Raw genomic sequence first — 14,221 nt, forward strand, 5'->3', positions numbered from 1 at the left:
TGGCCCGGTGACCGGGAGTGTCCTCAGGTGGCCTCGTGTGGGTTCCCGAGAGCAAGAGCTCTACGGCCAGCAAGTCCATAAAGCGGCCCCAGGGCAGAGGGGGCGACTGGGGTGGGGGGAGGGAGGCACAGAGAAGGCGGAGGCAGAAGTTCGGGAAACTTACTCCAGCAAGCGCCCGTGGTTGAGCTCGTGGGAGGGGGGCATCCGGCAGCAGCTGAACGTGACGACTCGTCTTCCAAAGTGGTCGTCCCCTGGAGGAGCAGACACGGTGAGCCTCTGTGCCACCTTCTCTGGAGAACCCCCAGGCACTTAACAAAAAGCAGCCTCCTCTCCAGCCCTGCCCGAGCCAGGAGGCACCTGCAGCCGGCATTCTTCAAAGGCGACACCAGCCGTGTATCCACAACACGCCACTTTGCACACGCTGCCAAGTTCATCCCAGGTTCACCTTCGTGACCAGCCCATCTTACAGATGGAACACTGAGCCTGGCAGGGTTAAGTCACCAGTGCAAAGCCACGCAGCTGCTGACAGCACTGAGGATTTAAATCTAAACACGTCTAACTCCAAAGCCAGTGTCCGGCCACTCTGCTCCCCTCCCCCAGACCCCCTCTAGCACCATGGGCCCTGGAGAGCAGGGTGGCTTGGGGGACAGTGACTCCTGGACACGACCTCACGTGTGGGGTTCGGGAGCTCTCTCAGGGGTACCGACACTCGGTCCTTCCTCCAACACGGCCCAGGTCACCCCGTGCTGTGACTGTCTCTGGACACACCTGGGCCCACCCGGGACAGCTGGGGGAAGGGGTCCCCCTTGAGGGCTGCGACCGGGTCTGATCACCTGTGTCCCCAGAACCCGGGCTCAGGTCCAGGCACACAGCAGGCGCTTAGCCTCTGCTCTCCACCCCACCTGCGGTCAGAAGGTTGTCGGGACACCCCCAGCCCACATCTGCCTCCTCTCCCTGCCCAGAGTCCTGAGAGAGAGGACCCCCAGCACATAGGATGCCCTCGGGAAGGCTATGGCAGTGACTAAAGCCATGTGCGGGGACCGGCAGCCAGTGTCACGTCCAGCCCCTGCCTCCTGGATTCTCAGAGCCTTCTTATCTCGTAGCCAGGGCTGGGGACACAGGGACCAGGCAGCTGCCACACTTCCCAGCTTCCTACGACAATTAAACACACAAGGACACAAGTAAGTTCAACTCAACACCGCCGAGGTGACAACAGGCACAGAAAGGGATGCTGGGTGGCAGGGAGGGAGCCCAACACCACACTGGGCCCCTCGTCAGGAGGAGGACGGGGAACGCCCGGGTCCCCTCCCCTGCTGGCCCGCAAGCCTGGAGCCTGGCCCCCACCAGCCTCTTCTTGTCCCCAGGGCCCAGCCCAGCGGATTCATTTCCTGGAAGGCATCTTCCTGCCCCGAGCTGTTGCATGTCCCCTCCTCTGCTGAAGGCCATGCAAAGGGGCCAAGGCCCTGGTGTCCATAGGGGTCCTCATCTCCCAGGGGGCCTGAGGCACCCGGTAGGGTCTGGGGACAGGACGCTGGAGCAGAAACGAGCCCCTCCGCCCAGCCCAAGGCCCGCGCCCTCTTCGTGTCCTCACACAGGAGGGAGGGGGAGGGGGAGGGATGGGCCCCACCAGCCAGGGCCGCTCACCATGCACGGCATTGAAATTTAAATGAACTTCAATAAGATTAAAATTTCAGCTCCTCAGTGCCACGCGTCAAGTGCTCAGTAGCCTCCTGTGGCGAGACCGCACTGGCACATCTCTGTCACACAGCAGTCCTGTACGGCAGCGCTGACCTTGAGGATGGATCTCAGGGACGGGCCCGAGGGCAGCTCAGCCTGCCTCTAACCTACCTCCCAAAACTCATGCCCATCTGGAATGTGATCTTATTTGGAAACAGGGTCATTGCAGATCTGATTACTTAAGGGTCAAGATAAGACCATCCTGGATTTAGGCTCCAAATCCAACAACTAACGTCTTCGTAAGAGACAGGAGTGGGGATCTGAGAACAGAGGCTCAAGGGAAGGCAGCCACGTGACATGAGAAGCAGAGGTTGCAGCAAGGCAGCCACAAGCCGGGAGCACCAAGGACGGCCGCAGCCACCGGGAACGTGGCGTGCATTCTCCCTCAGAGCCACCCTGCCGACACCTTGCTTGCAGACTCACGGTCTCCAGAGCCGTGCAAGAATACATGTGTGGTTTGTGCACTTTGTTACGGCAGCCCTAGGAGGCTGACACACCTGGACGAGGGCTCCTTGCCTACCCAGACACCCGGCCCTACACGGGGGCAGGTGCCGAGGCCCAGCCAGGAGCCATCGTGTGCGTCGGTCTGCGAGTCTCCCCTAGACACAGGATCCCGGGCTGCGGCCACATGCCGCCATCAGTGGCTCCCTGCTGTCCTTAGGAGAAAGTCCCAGCTGCTCACCCAGCACACTGATGCCCTGGACTCCTCTCCTCTCACCCCTGCAAGCCATGCCCCACTGACCTGGAATCTTCCAGGCCTCTCATGCCACCTTCTCTCTGCCTCCTGTGTCCACGTGCTGTTCCCCAGCGCCCACTGCGTTCTCCCACCCCCTTTGCCTAACCCCGGCTGCCCTCCTGCCCCCTTTGCCTAACCCCGGCCGTCCTCCCGCCCCCTTTGCCTAACCCTGGCAGTCCTCCCGCCCCCTTTGCCTAACCCCGGCAGTCCTCCCAGCTCGGCTCACGTGCCTCGTACCCGGAGGGGCCCCCTGCTCCCACGCCCACTGCCCAGCTCAGCCCCAGGCCCACGTGGCCACCTACTTCCCCGGACTGAAAGGCCCCTGAGGGCAGGGACTGCGTCCTGCTCGGTCCCAAACTACGTCCAATACTCACTGATTGACCGAAGGACTAACTACAGAAAGATCATCAGGAACCTGAAGGGGACCACTCTAGAAACGTACATGACTTCAAACTCACTTTTCTTGCTAGTATTTACGTCTGTTCTCACAGCGTGTCCTTGAAACGGGAAAGGACAGCAGCAGAGCTTTCCCACCCCCACGGCTCTGAAAGGTCATGGATCAAGACTGCACACATGCAGGCATGCGTATGCACGCACACGCGCAGTGCACATATGCACATGCCCACGTATGAACACGCACACAGGCACACATGCATGCACACACATGAACAGGCACACACATGCACACACACACACATGCAGGCACGCACACACCCGCACACACAGCGCGTGAGCTCTCTGATGTCCTCGCCTGGCTGCCTGCCCAGGGAGCTGCTTTTTATTTAGGACACGCGTCCGATTCTTCCCAGGAGCCTGGGAGCCACTCCGATGATCAGAATTCTAGAGTGATTTCACGGTTTCCAAATGCAGCATCCTTCTCGCTGCGCAGATTCCTTAGCGATTCAGGGCACGCTTGCCGTTTGCTTAGAAAGCTCCCGTGTGGGACGGCTGCACTTGAACCCACACGTTGATTCGCTTCCCTTGCCGAACGGGAGTTTTCGGGCACAAAACCTTCGATGGCTGTGCCTGAAAGTACAGACTGTTTTCCAAACCGTTTCTACTTCGTGGTGGCCAGGGTTCCACGGCTGACCTTGGCCCCCCTGGGACGAACAGGAAAAGAACAACTTTGCTTCTAAAGCTACGAATCATTTATGCGGCGACTGAAGACACAAGGAACTAAATGCCTCTAGGGCTGGAAGAAACAATTCACATGAGCATCAAAAGGTCAAAAACATGGAGCCATCTCCGGAACGAGACCAAGCGCAGAAGGCCTAGGCACGTGCTAAATACTTCGGCCAATGGAAGTTCGGCTCGATGAGCGTTTGTTGAGGGCTCACGGTGCTCTCAGCTCTAGAAAGGACGAGGCACGGCCCCTACCGGGCCCCAGACTGGGGAAAGGACAGTGATAAGGCAAGTGGGGAGGTCTTGGCCCAGCCCCGCAAGCCCCCACTCTCCGAGAACCAGCCAGAGCTCCAACAGCCACACCCGTGTCTGCAATGACCCCACCGGGCCGAGGCCACACTTCGCAGGTTGAAACTGCCCACGCTTCAGACGCCAGGCCACCCACACTTCTGACCAGCTGGCTACAAATCTGGGGCCTCCCACGACCCCCTCATGTTTACTAATTTGCTAGAACGACTCATACAACGCAGGAAGGCACCATGCTCAAGACCAGCCACGTGAGGGGACACGTAGGGTGAGGTCTGGGAGGGTCCTGGCCATGGAGCTTCCGTGGCCTCTCCCATGGAGTTAGGAAGCATCAGCCTCCTGGCACATCGATCCGTCACCAACCTGGGGGCGCAGCTGAGCCTCTGAACCCAGCGCTCTCACTGGGGTCTCGGCGCGTGGGCGTGACCGCCCGGGTCATCGCCACTGGCGCAGCGGAGGCACTAGGTGGGGCTGGGGGAAGGGTTGGGGCTGCAGGCGGGGGTCCCTGAGTCCCAATACAGAGGTGACAGCCCAGGGGTGGAGGAGGGGCTGGGAGGCCTATGGGGGTGGGGGTGGCCACCAGGTGCATCAGGGGGTCCCCGGACATGTCCTGCCACACCTGTTGGGAGGGTGTCAGTCAGACTTGGCGTCGGAGAAAGAGAACCTCTGGGCCACACTGGGTCACAGCAGGTCTCCAGCGGCCGTCACGAATACGCCCCAGGTCCCAGCGCCTGTTCCTCATACCCACAGGCCTGTCCCAAACCAGGGGCTCCCTCTGCCTCCCTCCCTTCCCTCATTCCTAACAGTGGGTGGGGAGGGGCTTGTGGCCTGTCAGCGCACTTATGCCTACTGCTGGTGACAGGGCTTCGTGCTGGCCGGGCAGGGGATGCACTACCTCAGCTGGCCCAGTGGGGGCAGAGGAGTGCGGGGTCGAAGGCAAGACAGGCAGGTCAGGATGAACACCCCTGAGGAGCCAGCAATGGGCCATGAGGGGCACCGGCAGCGCCATTAGCCCCTTCCAGCCTGCTGTCTGCAACCCATGGTAAGAGGGCCCCTGGGCAGAGCACAGCACGCACAAACGCACCGAGGCAGGAAGGTGGGGCTGGGTGGGAGCCCAGAGCCCACACTGCGCTGAGCCCCCTTTCCCCAGCAGCATCCTATTTGCATACAGCGCTGACTCATTCACTTCCTCATTTGATAAACACGTATTGAGCGCCTAGCGTTTGCAGGGTCCATGGCATTGCCTGACAGGGAGCTGTGAAGGTGAGCTCCCATCGAAGGCCTCTTACTCCCTCCAGTACCAAAGGGCAACTGGTTTGGCATTTTCTTTTCATAACAACAGATTTCTAAACGCCCTTCCAAACTAATATTACGGCATTATTCAGACCTGACGAGCTCTTACAAAGCTCAGAGCAAGTGCTGTGGTAGAGAAATTGGGTTCCTTATACTATTCTCTCTACATTTGGAACACTTGGGAATGCCATAGTAAAAAGTTAAAAAGAGAGGGGAGAGAGAGAAAGAGCAAAGGGCTGTACCCGCCCGAGGAGTAGAATATCCCTCCACTCCCCAGCTGGGCAGCCCAGGGCCAGCCTCTCTGGTCACCTGAAATATGGAGAAAATAATAAAACTGCCTGGGAGGGTTTCAGGAAGGATTAAATCAGTAACTTGAACAAAGTTTTGGCATAGCCGTGGCACACAGTAAGCGCTTAATCGTTGCGAGGCATTATCATGTGCCAAGTAGGATGCAGGGTGCTTCCAGGAGCCCTGTGGCCCATCTTCTCATTTACAAGTGAGGAAACTGAGGCCCGGAGGCCAAGGGAGCATCCGGGTGGGTTTCTGCTAGCAGCTGGCTGAGGCCGGCCCCCAGCCTGGCACCCACGGCTTCCTCTGCCCGCAGCATGGCACGGCCCGAGCGGCCTTCCACGCTCCTGGCTGCCTGGACGCAGACTCCCTGGAACATTCGGCACCCCACTCGCTCAGCTGTCAGCGCTGCATCTCTGCTAACGCCGTGCACCAGCACAAGTGAATACCCTGTCGCCATGCGCCGGGGACACAGGCCAGCGTATCAAAAACAGACTTCAAAATGATATGACATGGAAGGAAATGAAAACTATCAATAAAATGCAATTCTGCAAGGCATCGGATTAACTGATGACCCCCGTTTCTCCCCTCGCTGTATCAACGCCACATCATTCGCTGTCCCTGCAGCGGGAGAAGCCCATAGTATGAACGAGGAAGCGGCTCCAGAGCTGCTACCCACCGGACTCTCGAGCCGCCCGTCATCTTCTCCCAGCGAATTAAAACGCACAGCAAAGGCAGTGGCAGTCTATCCGGAGGGGTTCGGGAGCGCGTCTGTTCTTGGTTTTGGTTTTCGTTCAAAGGCTGCCACCTGTGTTTGCAGAAGTGGCAGGAGTTTGGCTGTGTCCTGCAGGAAAGCCCAGCTGGGGTCTGATGGGCTGTGCAGGAAGATCTGGACATGAGGGAATGGACGTGTGTCCGACAGGACCAGCTCTGGTGTGTCCTTCTCTTTCTCTCCCTCTATCCGTGAGATTCCACCTCCTCTGCTCAGGCCCTCAGATCTGGAACCTTCCATCTCCCCATTCTGCTTCCTGCCACCCGACTATCTCCACTCTGAGCGCTCAGCCTCAGACCCAGGCCCCAAAACACACACTTAGCGCCATGATGACCACTTCTTAAAATACTAAAGTCAGCTTTATTTACAAAACACTACTCTCAGGGTTACAGGCATGAACCACCTCGCCCGGCCTAACACTCTGGGAGGCCGAGGCGGGAGGATAGCTTGAGGTCAGGAGTTTCAGACCAGCATGAGCAAGAGTAAGACCCCATCTCTACTAAAAACAGAAAAATTAGCCGGGCGTGATGGCACAAGCCTATAGTCCCAGCTCCTTGGGAGGCTGAGGCAGGAAGATCGCTTGAGCCCAAGAGTTTGAGGTTGCTGGGAGCTGTGATAATGCCACGGCACTCTAGCCCAGGCAACAGAGCAAGACTCTGTCTCACAAAAAAAAAAAAAAGAAAAATTTTTAAAGGCTCCAATGATAAGCTGTTTATAAGAGATATACTCGATGTGCAGAGACTCAGGTTGAGAGGAAAAGGATGGAAGAGACATCCCCCCCCACCCCGACATCAGTGATGAGAAAGCTGCCACGGCTGTTGTGGTTATATTAACATTAAAAAAACTGGCATAAGACAAGGTGTTATTGGACATAAACAAGGCCACTTAATAACCATAAAAAGGTGAATACATCAAGACGACGTAATAACCCTAATTATATGTGCTCCTAGCAACAAGGCATCAAAACATACCGAGCAGAGACAGAACTAAGCAGAGAAATTTACAAAGTCCATTGTGGGGAGCTTTGAACACTCCTCTGTCAATAATTGATACAACTAGACAGCAATATTAGTAAGGATGCAGAAGATCTGAACAACCCAATTATTAATCAACCTAACTGAAATACATGGAACACTCTACCCCACAATGCATAACATATTCTTCACAAGTACATACAAGGCTATTGATTCTTAAACTTTTAGGTCTAAGAACCCATCGATATTCTTAAGATTATTAATAAGGACTTCAAAGAGTTTTTTTTTGAGACAGGGTCTTGCTCTGTCACCTAGGCTGGAGTGCAGTGGCATCATCATAGCTCCCTACGACCTCAAACGCTTGGGCTCAAGCGATCCTCCTGCCTCAGCCTCCCAAGTAGCTGGGACTACAGGCGAGAGCCACCACACCCAGCTAATTTTTTCTATTTTTAGTAGAGATGGGGTCTCACTCTTGCTCATGCTGGTCTCAAACTCCTGACCTCAAGCGATCCTCCTGCCTCAGCCTCCCAGAGTGCTAGGATCATAGGTGTGAGCCACTATGCCCAGCCCAAAGGGCTTTTTTTTGCAGGGAGGGGAGGAAAAATGCATGTGGGTTATATTTGCAGATATTTACCATGTTAGAAAACTTAAAATAGAAAATTCAAAAATAATCCCATTGCATGTTAACACAAACAACATTTGTTATGTCTTATGAAAAATAACTATATTTCCCACCTTCCTTTTGCTGGCACCTGACCCACGGACCCACGTTCCCCTCATTGGGTCCCGCGTCCTTCCACCTAAAAAGTTCTAAAAAGGACATGTGGGGCTTCAAATGACGGGGTGCCCATCAAACCCCTGCCCTCGGTGCCGCTCCTGGACAGGCGTGCACTGAAATGTATGCTGTACGTTTTGGTGTCTTCGACTGTTTGAGAACTGGGCCTCTTTTGTCCACTGTCTGGACAAGGTTCTGGCTCCTCAGAGGCGACGGCTAATGGCTGTGGAGCTCAGTGTGGCGGACACAGAGGTGAGGGTCAGAGTCACCGCCCACGAGAGACACGGAGGGGCCCGATCTGCACCGAAGCAATGCCGTATGTTCCGCTCTGCGCGGCTGCCGCGCGTGGGGCTGCTCGTCTTCCAAGTGTTTGCAGACGCTTGTTGCTTTGGGCACTTTATTACAATCTGCTAAATTTCAGCCTCTGCTCCTTAAAGGCTGGCAGGACGCTGCCCCGGGGCTCCTCAGAGCACCTGGGCGATGCTTTGACAAGCTCGTGGCTGCTTGCTCGGAGCACCGGCAGGCACGCTTGTTCCGATTACGACTTTCACTCGGTGGGCACGGCTGGCTGGGCGAGGCAGCCCCCGAGGAGCCCACCCTTCACCCGGGGCCCAGAGGAAGGCGAGCACTGCCCCCGTCCTGGGGACTCCTCAGCCGGGGACCTACCTGCCACCTGCAGGATGCCGTGTCTGGCCACATCGTAGAATGGGTGACTCGTGCTCAGCGCGGGGTCCTGGCCAGCCATGGGCACCGCCGAGGCCTTCTCAGTGCACCCAGCTCAGCTGCTTCCTCCTCGCTCCCCACAGCGCTGCGACAGACAACGATGAAAGTCAGCGTGTTCCGAGTAAGGAGGGGATTGAGGGAGCCTCCCGAGTCCTTTCACAAGACAGTCACCCTGCCTCTGCTGCACACCCACTGTGCGCCTACCTTGGCTGTGCACCCACTCTGTGCCCACCCATTCCAGTACCAGAAAAATGAGACCCAGGGGTTGGATATTGTCCACATTGACAAGAGTGGAAACTAAGGCTCAGAGAGGGAGAATGACTTGCCCAGGGTCACACAGCTAACTGGTATGAGGGTGTGGACTTAAACTTCAGCTCCAAGCTTCAAATTCCAACCCAGGCCCTCCCTGAAAGATGCTGACGCTGGCAGCTGGCCCGAAGCCCGTGCTGCCTACAGCGCCAGGGTGGGCTGGGGGCGAGCACAGAAACGGGGCAGGAAGAAAGGGCCGTCTTCCAAAGTTAAATTTCAGCAGGGGAGGTTCTCTCACGCAAAACAAATCTTTTCAGCTGGAAAAAGAGCGGGAACTTGAAATTTCAAGGTTAGAGTAGACTCGGTCTGAGACGTAGCGGGTTGAATAGCGTCTCTCCAAAGTTCACGTCTGCCTGGAACCTCAGAATGAGACCTTATTTGGAAACAGGGTCTCTGGGGACGTAATTAGTTAATACGAGGTCACACTGGACTAGGGTGGGCCCCAGATCCAATGACTGGTGTCTCTATAAGAGGGGAGACAAAAGAAGGCCGCGTGCAGACAGAGGCAGGGGCTGGAGTGACTCGGCCACAGCCAAGGGACGCCCGAGACCACCAGGAGCTGCAAGAGGCAAGAACAGACCCCTCCCCTGGGGCCTTCGGAGAGTGCGGCTCTGGAGATACCTGGATTTGGGGCTTCTGGCCTCCAGAGCTGTGAGAGTAACTTTCTGCGGTTTTAAGCGCCCTGGTTTGTGGTAATTTGCTGGGGCAGCCCTGGGAGACACGGAATCGGACCCGCTGGGCTGGAGCGCCCGGGACAGGACGGTCTGCTGGGAGCCAGGGAGGAAGCACCGGCTCTTCCCGACAAATTCTAGGGGCGTTTCTGATGCGAGGCCAGGTTTGAGATCCACCACCCAGACCAACACCTCCACAAAGGGGCCGCGCAGGGAGGACGATGGGGGAGAGGTTCCACCCTCTTAGGCCACGTGGTCTGGAAGCTGTGTCTCCTCACCTCCCTGTTCCCAGCCCCGCCCTGTTCTCGGGGGTATTTACTGGGTATTTACTGAGCACCACTCTGTGAGGGCATGGCATGGGGGGGAGGTGGGGGCGGCAGGAGGTCCCTATTTATCAACAGATATGACCTGTCCCAGAGCGGGGTCAGTACGGGATGCTGCACCCATCCAATCGGCAAGCATGTGTTGAGTACCACTACGTGCCAAGGACACTTGCAGACAGTGGGGACACCGCACCAAATATGGGCAAAGTCCCCTGGTGGGCAGAATAAAGGCCTCCCAACAGTGTCCACGTTCTACTCCGTGGAACCTGTGGCTGGCACCTTCCGTGGCAAAGGGATTTTGCAGATGTGACCAGGATGAGCATTTTGAGATGAGGAGATTACCCTGCGTTATCCAGGTGGCCCAAAGCACAGTGGTCTCTCGGTGCCCAAGAGTGACCGGTCCCAGGACCCCCCAGGACACCAAAATCTCCGCTGCTCCTGTTCTTTATGTAAAATGATGTCAACAAGAAGTTTGCAGAGGCCATGCAGGGGCAGAGGGCAGGGGACAGGGGAGGCTGGCTCCGGCCACCAACTGGCATCAGAGGCACAACCTGCCCCCCACTGCCTGTCTGCCCTGCCCACACTGTGCCCAACAGGACAATGCCCACAGGCACAGCCATGACCCGCAGTCCGGGCCTGCAGTCCTGGAGTAAGAGGGCTCCTGGCGGAGGGACGGGGCAGACAGTTACCGTCTTAGCCAACAGCATCCCCTCCCCCACCAGTAACACCTCCACTTTCTCTCTCATACATACACGTGCGTGCACACACACACAGCCCATGCACACACACACAGCCCATGCAATGGCACCAGGAATGGAACACGTGACCTAAGACTGGCCAGTCACGGCACCAAACTCCCTGAGCCACAGAGATGAGGTCAAGAATGATCACATGACCCAATCCGGTCCAAATACAGTAAATTCCAAGACTTAAAAGCTACTGAGAAAAGATACTTTTAAAAAATTCCTTGTGTTGGACCTAAACCTGGGAAGATACAGCTCTGGAGCTACCAAGGGTCACCACGTGGAACTTGAGAAAAATGAAGCCAGTGACAGGAGACAGAGCTGAGAGATGGGAGAAAAACCAAGTCCCTAAAACACTACACCTAGATCCAGCTGTACCTGAATGTGAAGCTCCAAAAAATCTCCTTTTGTGCTTAAGTCAGTTTGGGTTAGAAAGGACATGTCACTTCTAATAAAACAAGTGCCATGTTTTCTTTGAAAAATCAGTGCGTATTAAAAAAACTTGGTGAAATCAGCCTCAATATTCTCTACTTTAGGAGGATAAAACGATCGATACATTTTTCATTTTGGTTCAAGTAAATGAACTTCATCTCTGATAAACTCCCTGCGGGGAACCTGTCTAACCATCAGAACTGCAACAGGCACCGCCGCTGCCTTCGCCCTGCGCACACAGCCCTGGATCTCACACTCGCCCTGAGGCAGGCAGTTAGAAACAGTCGCGCCATCGACACTAATCAGCCAGGCCTGGGGGACGCTGTTGTCCCCTTGATCCCAGCCTCTCTGTTGTGGGAAGATAACACCATCTTTTAAGGAGCACGGCTTGCTCCGTTTTGCCTCATTGAATGCCCCCGACCTCCCCCTGCTCCACATTCATTACTCCGTAGCAACATGACACGGCGACATTACACGAATTTTAAGAGGAAACGGCTGCCATAACTTTGGGCTACAATTTTTCTTTTTGCACATTCCCCTCCAGTCTTTGTCCACAGGCACCCACAGTTTATAAAGTTATAATCGGATTACATGTACATTTTGTAATCAACTCTGTCCACTCATACCCCGCATCACCCTGGAGCAGCCCCAGGCCCCCAGATATTTAGCCCAATGCCCAGAGCACAGGAGCAGGGCCCAGCACCACCTGGGCTGGGAGTTGGTGTCCCTTGCTGCAGTGGGAAGGGCAGACCTGAGTGGCAGGTGAGGAATGTAGGCCACCTACCTGTGTCTAGACAATATGCGATGCAGCCCGAGGCCGGATCTCACCCCACTGCCCCCCAGCGTCTGGCTGCTTAGGCCAAAGAGGAGCACCGCGGTGGGGGGGGGCTGGGGAGTCCTCCCACCGATGCCCTGCCTCTCCCGACCACGTGCACCTCCCTCCTGCTCTTCAGCTGCAGGGGTGGTAGTAGCGGTCACAGGCCACCCCTCCTGGCTTCCCTCGGCCCTGCCCTGCCCGCACCTGAGCACAGCCCCGCGCCCCACGCTCCGCCATGCCGCAGACTTCCCAGACTGCAGCAGCAACGCTCAGAGACACGGGGCTGGAAACGAGTGTTTCACGGTCGGCAAAGTCCTTTCTCAAGTATGTCGCCCTGTTTAATTCTCACACGCTCCGATCTGTCATCATCCCCATTTAAAGACGGAAAACCGAGGCCCAGGGAGCTGAAGGCGGCGCGCTGCCCAAGGCCACACCGCCGGTGGGGGTGGGGATGGGGATCCCTCGCTGTCCGGCAGCCCCGCTGAGCTGCACGACCTCCCCAGCCTCAGTCTGCCTGTGTTGTGACTTAGACACCCCCTCCCTCAACCAGCTGTGGTGGCCATTAAATGACATGATGTGTGCGAAGCACATCTTATTCACACATTTGTTAAATGACTATGAGACTGCATAGACAAGGATCCCAGATAAAAACCCAGGAACATCATAAACGTCTATAGCGGGGACCAGAGCCTTCAGAGAAGCAGTTTCTGAACATCTCAGACCAGGAAGAAAGTAGAAGCTGCCCCGTCCCACTGAACGGCTGCCCCACCCACCTCTCGGGGCACCGGCGACAACCAGCGCTGCAGCCGCACTTGGAAAGCGGTTGTTAAAACAGCGGACCCGGTTTGTGCACGTGACAGAAAACCATATTCCATATATCTGTTATATAATAACAGATAATACATATAATAATGCTCATGTTATATATTATTAACATGTGTTGTTAATTATGTCAACATATATTATGTCATTATTACTATATTTTAAAATATGTAACTTATATTTATAGAAAATTAGATAATAAAGAAAAATAATTTGAAAAGCACATCCCCCCACTTCCTCGTCCCCACTCTGCAGGCTTCACCGAAGATCGTTTCGGATAAACTTTCTTAACCAGAGTGAGGTTGTTCTATACCTGTCGTTGTAGTACCTGCTTTTGTCACTTGACATCTCTACCTTGTGTCACATAGCCCAGCCCACACCTATGCCAGCAAGGAAAAACAAAGTCTCTACCTTTAAATATTTTTGTGAATTCTTCAAATACCCAAACCATATTCAGATTTCCCCAAATGACCCCAAAAATGTCTGTGACAACTGGTTTTGTCAAACCAGTCTCTGACATGGCTGCCGTGTCGTAAAGTATCTGGCTCTAACGTGTTCTGTTCCAGTGACCCTGGCAATTGACTTCCCTGCAGTGTTGGATCTGACCAGGCCTCCTCATGGGGCCTCCATCCTCTCCCACCCCCTGGAGCCCTGACACGGGGGGAGGGTCCACAGGGTCAGGGGCTCAGTAGATGTCTGGAGCTGCGCTCCATCTTGTGATGTCGGGCCTTTGCACGGCCTCATCACAGAGGACACAGAGCGCCCACTGCCCCTCTGGCGACCAGAAAGCATCGTAGGGGCCGGCGGCCAGCTGTACTCGGGCACCTAGTTTGGCATCGCTGACTCACTGACGTGGGGAAGGTGGAATTTAAACCAGCCTCTTGCACAGGATTACTGCTGCACGGCTAGCAGCTGACGCTCCTGAGTCAACCTGCAAGGGCTGGCAGACCAGCTGTGCCAGCCGGGCTCTGCCTACCCCAGGGCCAGGGAGGAAGGGGCGCCCCCCAGGGGTCCATGCTCTGGGTGGGGGGACAGACCAGGAAATCGATCAACGCGGCACAGGCGCTGTGTGGTCAGTGCTGTGGTCCAGGGGTGTCTGGGAGCAGGACCATCGGCCACCTGGACAGCACAGCCCGCTGCCTCAGCAGGGTCCGCCAAGTCTGCGGGAGCCCCGGCAACTGCCAAGGGGCAGGCCACGGAAACGCCACTCAGTGAGCAAACTGCCCACCCCTCCCACCTGCCCTTCCTACAAAAATCAGGTTTATCTCTTTTTTTTTTTTTTTGAAACAGAGTCTCACTCTGTTGCCCTGGCTAGAGTGAGTGCCGTGGCGTCAGCCTAGCTCACAGCAACCTCAAATTCCTGGGCTCAAGTGATCCT

General features: G+C 55.9%; 1 protein-coding gene across 1 annotated transcript in view; it reads right to left on the reverse strand.

The window, feature by feature from the left end:
- Nucleotides 1-14,221, reverse strand: part of ARHGAP8 (Rho GTPase activating protein 8) — a 134,869-nt gene that overhangs the window by 54,412 nt on the left and 66,236 nt on the right. Inside the window, exons 2-3 of the mRNA XM_012659783.1 lie at nucleotides 8,670-8,811; nucleotides 164-251 (exon numbers count right to left, since the gene is read on the reverse strand). Coding sequence (XP_012515237.1) covers nucleotides 164-251; nucleotides 8,670-8,748 — 167 coding nt within the window. The 5' untranslated portion in view covers nucleotides 8,749-8,811. The remainder of the gene's footprint in view (nucleotides 1-163; nucleotides 252-8,669; nucleotides 8,812-14,221) is intronic.

This window comes from Propithecus coquereli, unplaced genomic scaffold (assembly GCF_000956105.1).
Source record: "Propithecus coquereli isolate 6110/MARCELLA unplaced genomic scaffold, Pcoq_1.0 Scaffold633, whole genome shotgun sequence".
Lineage (NCBI taxonomy): Eukaryota > Metazoa > Chordata > Mammalia > Primates > Indriidae > Propithecus > Propithecus coquereli.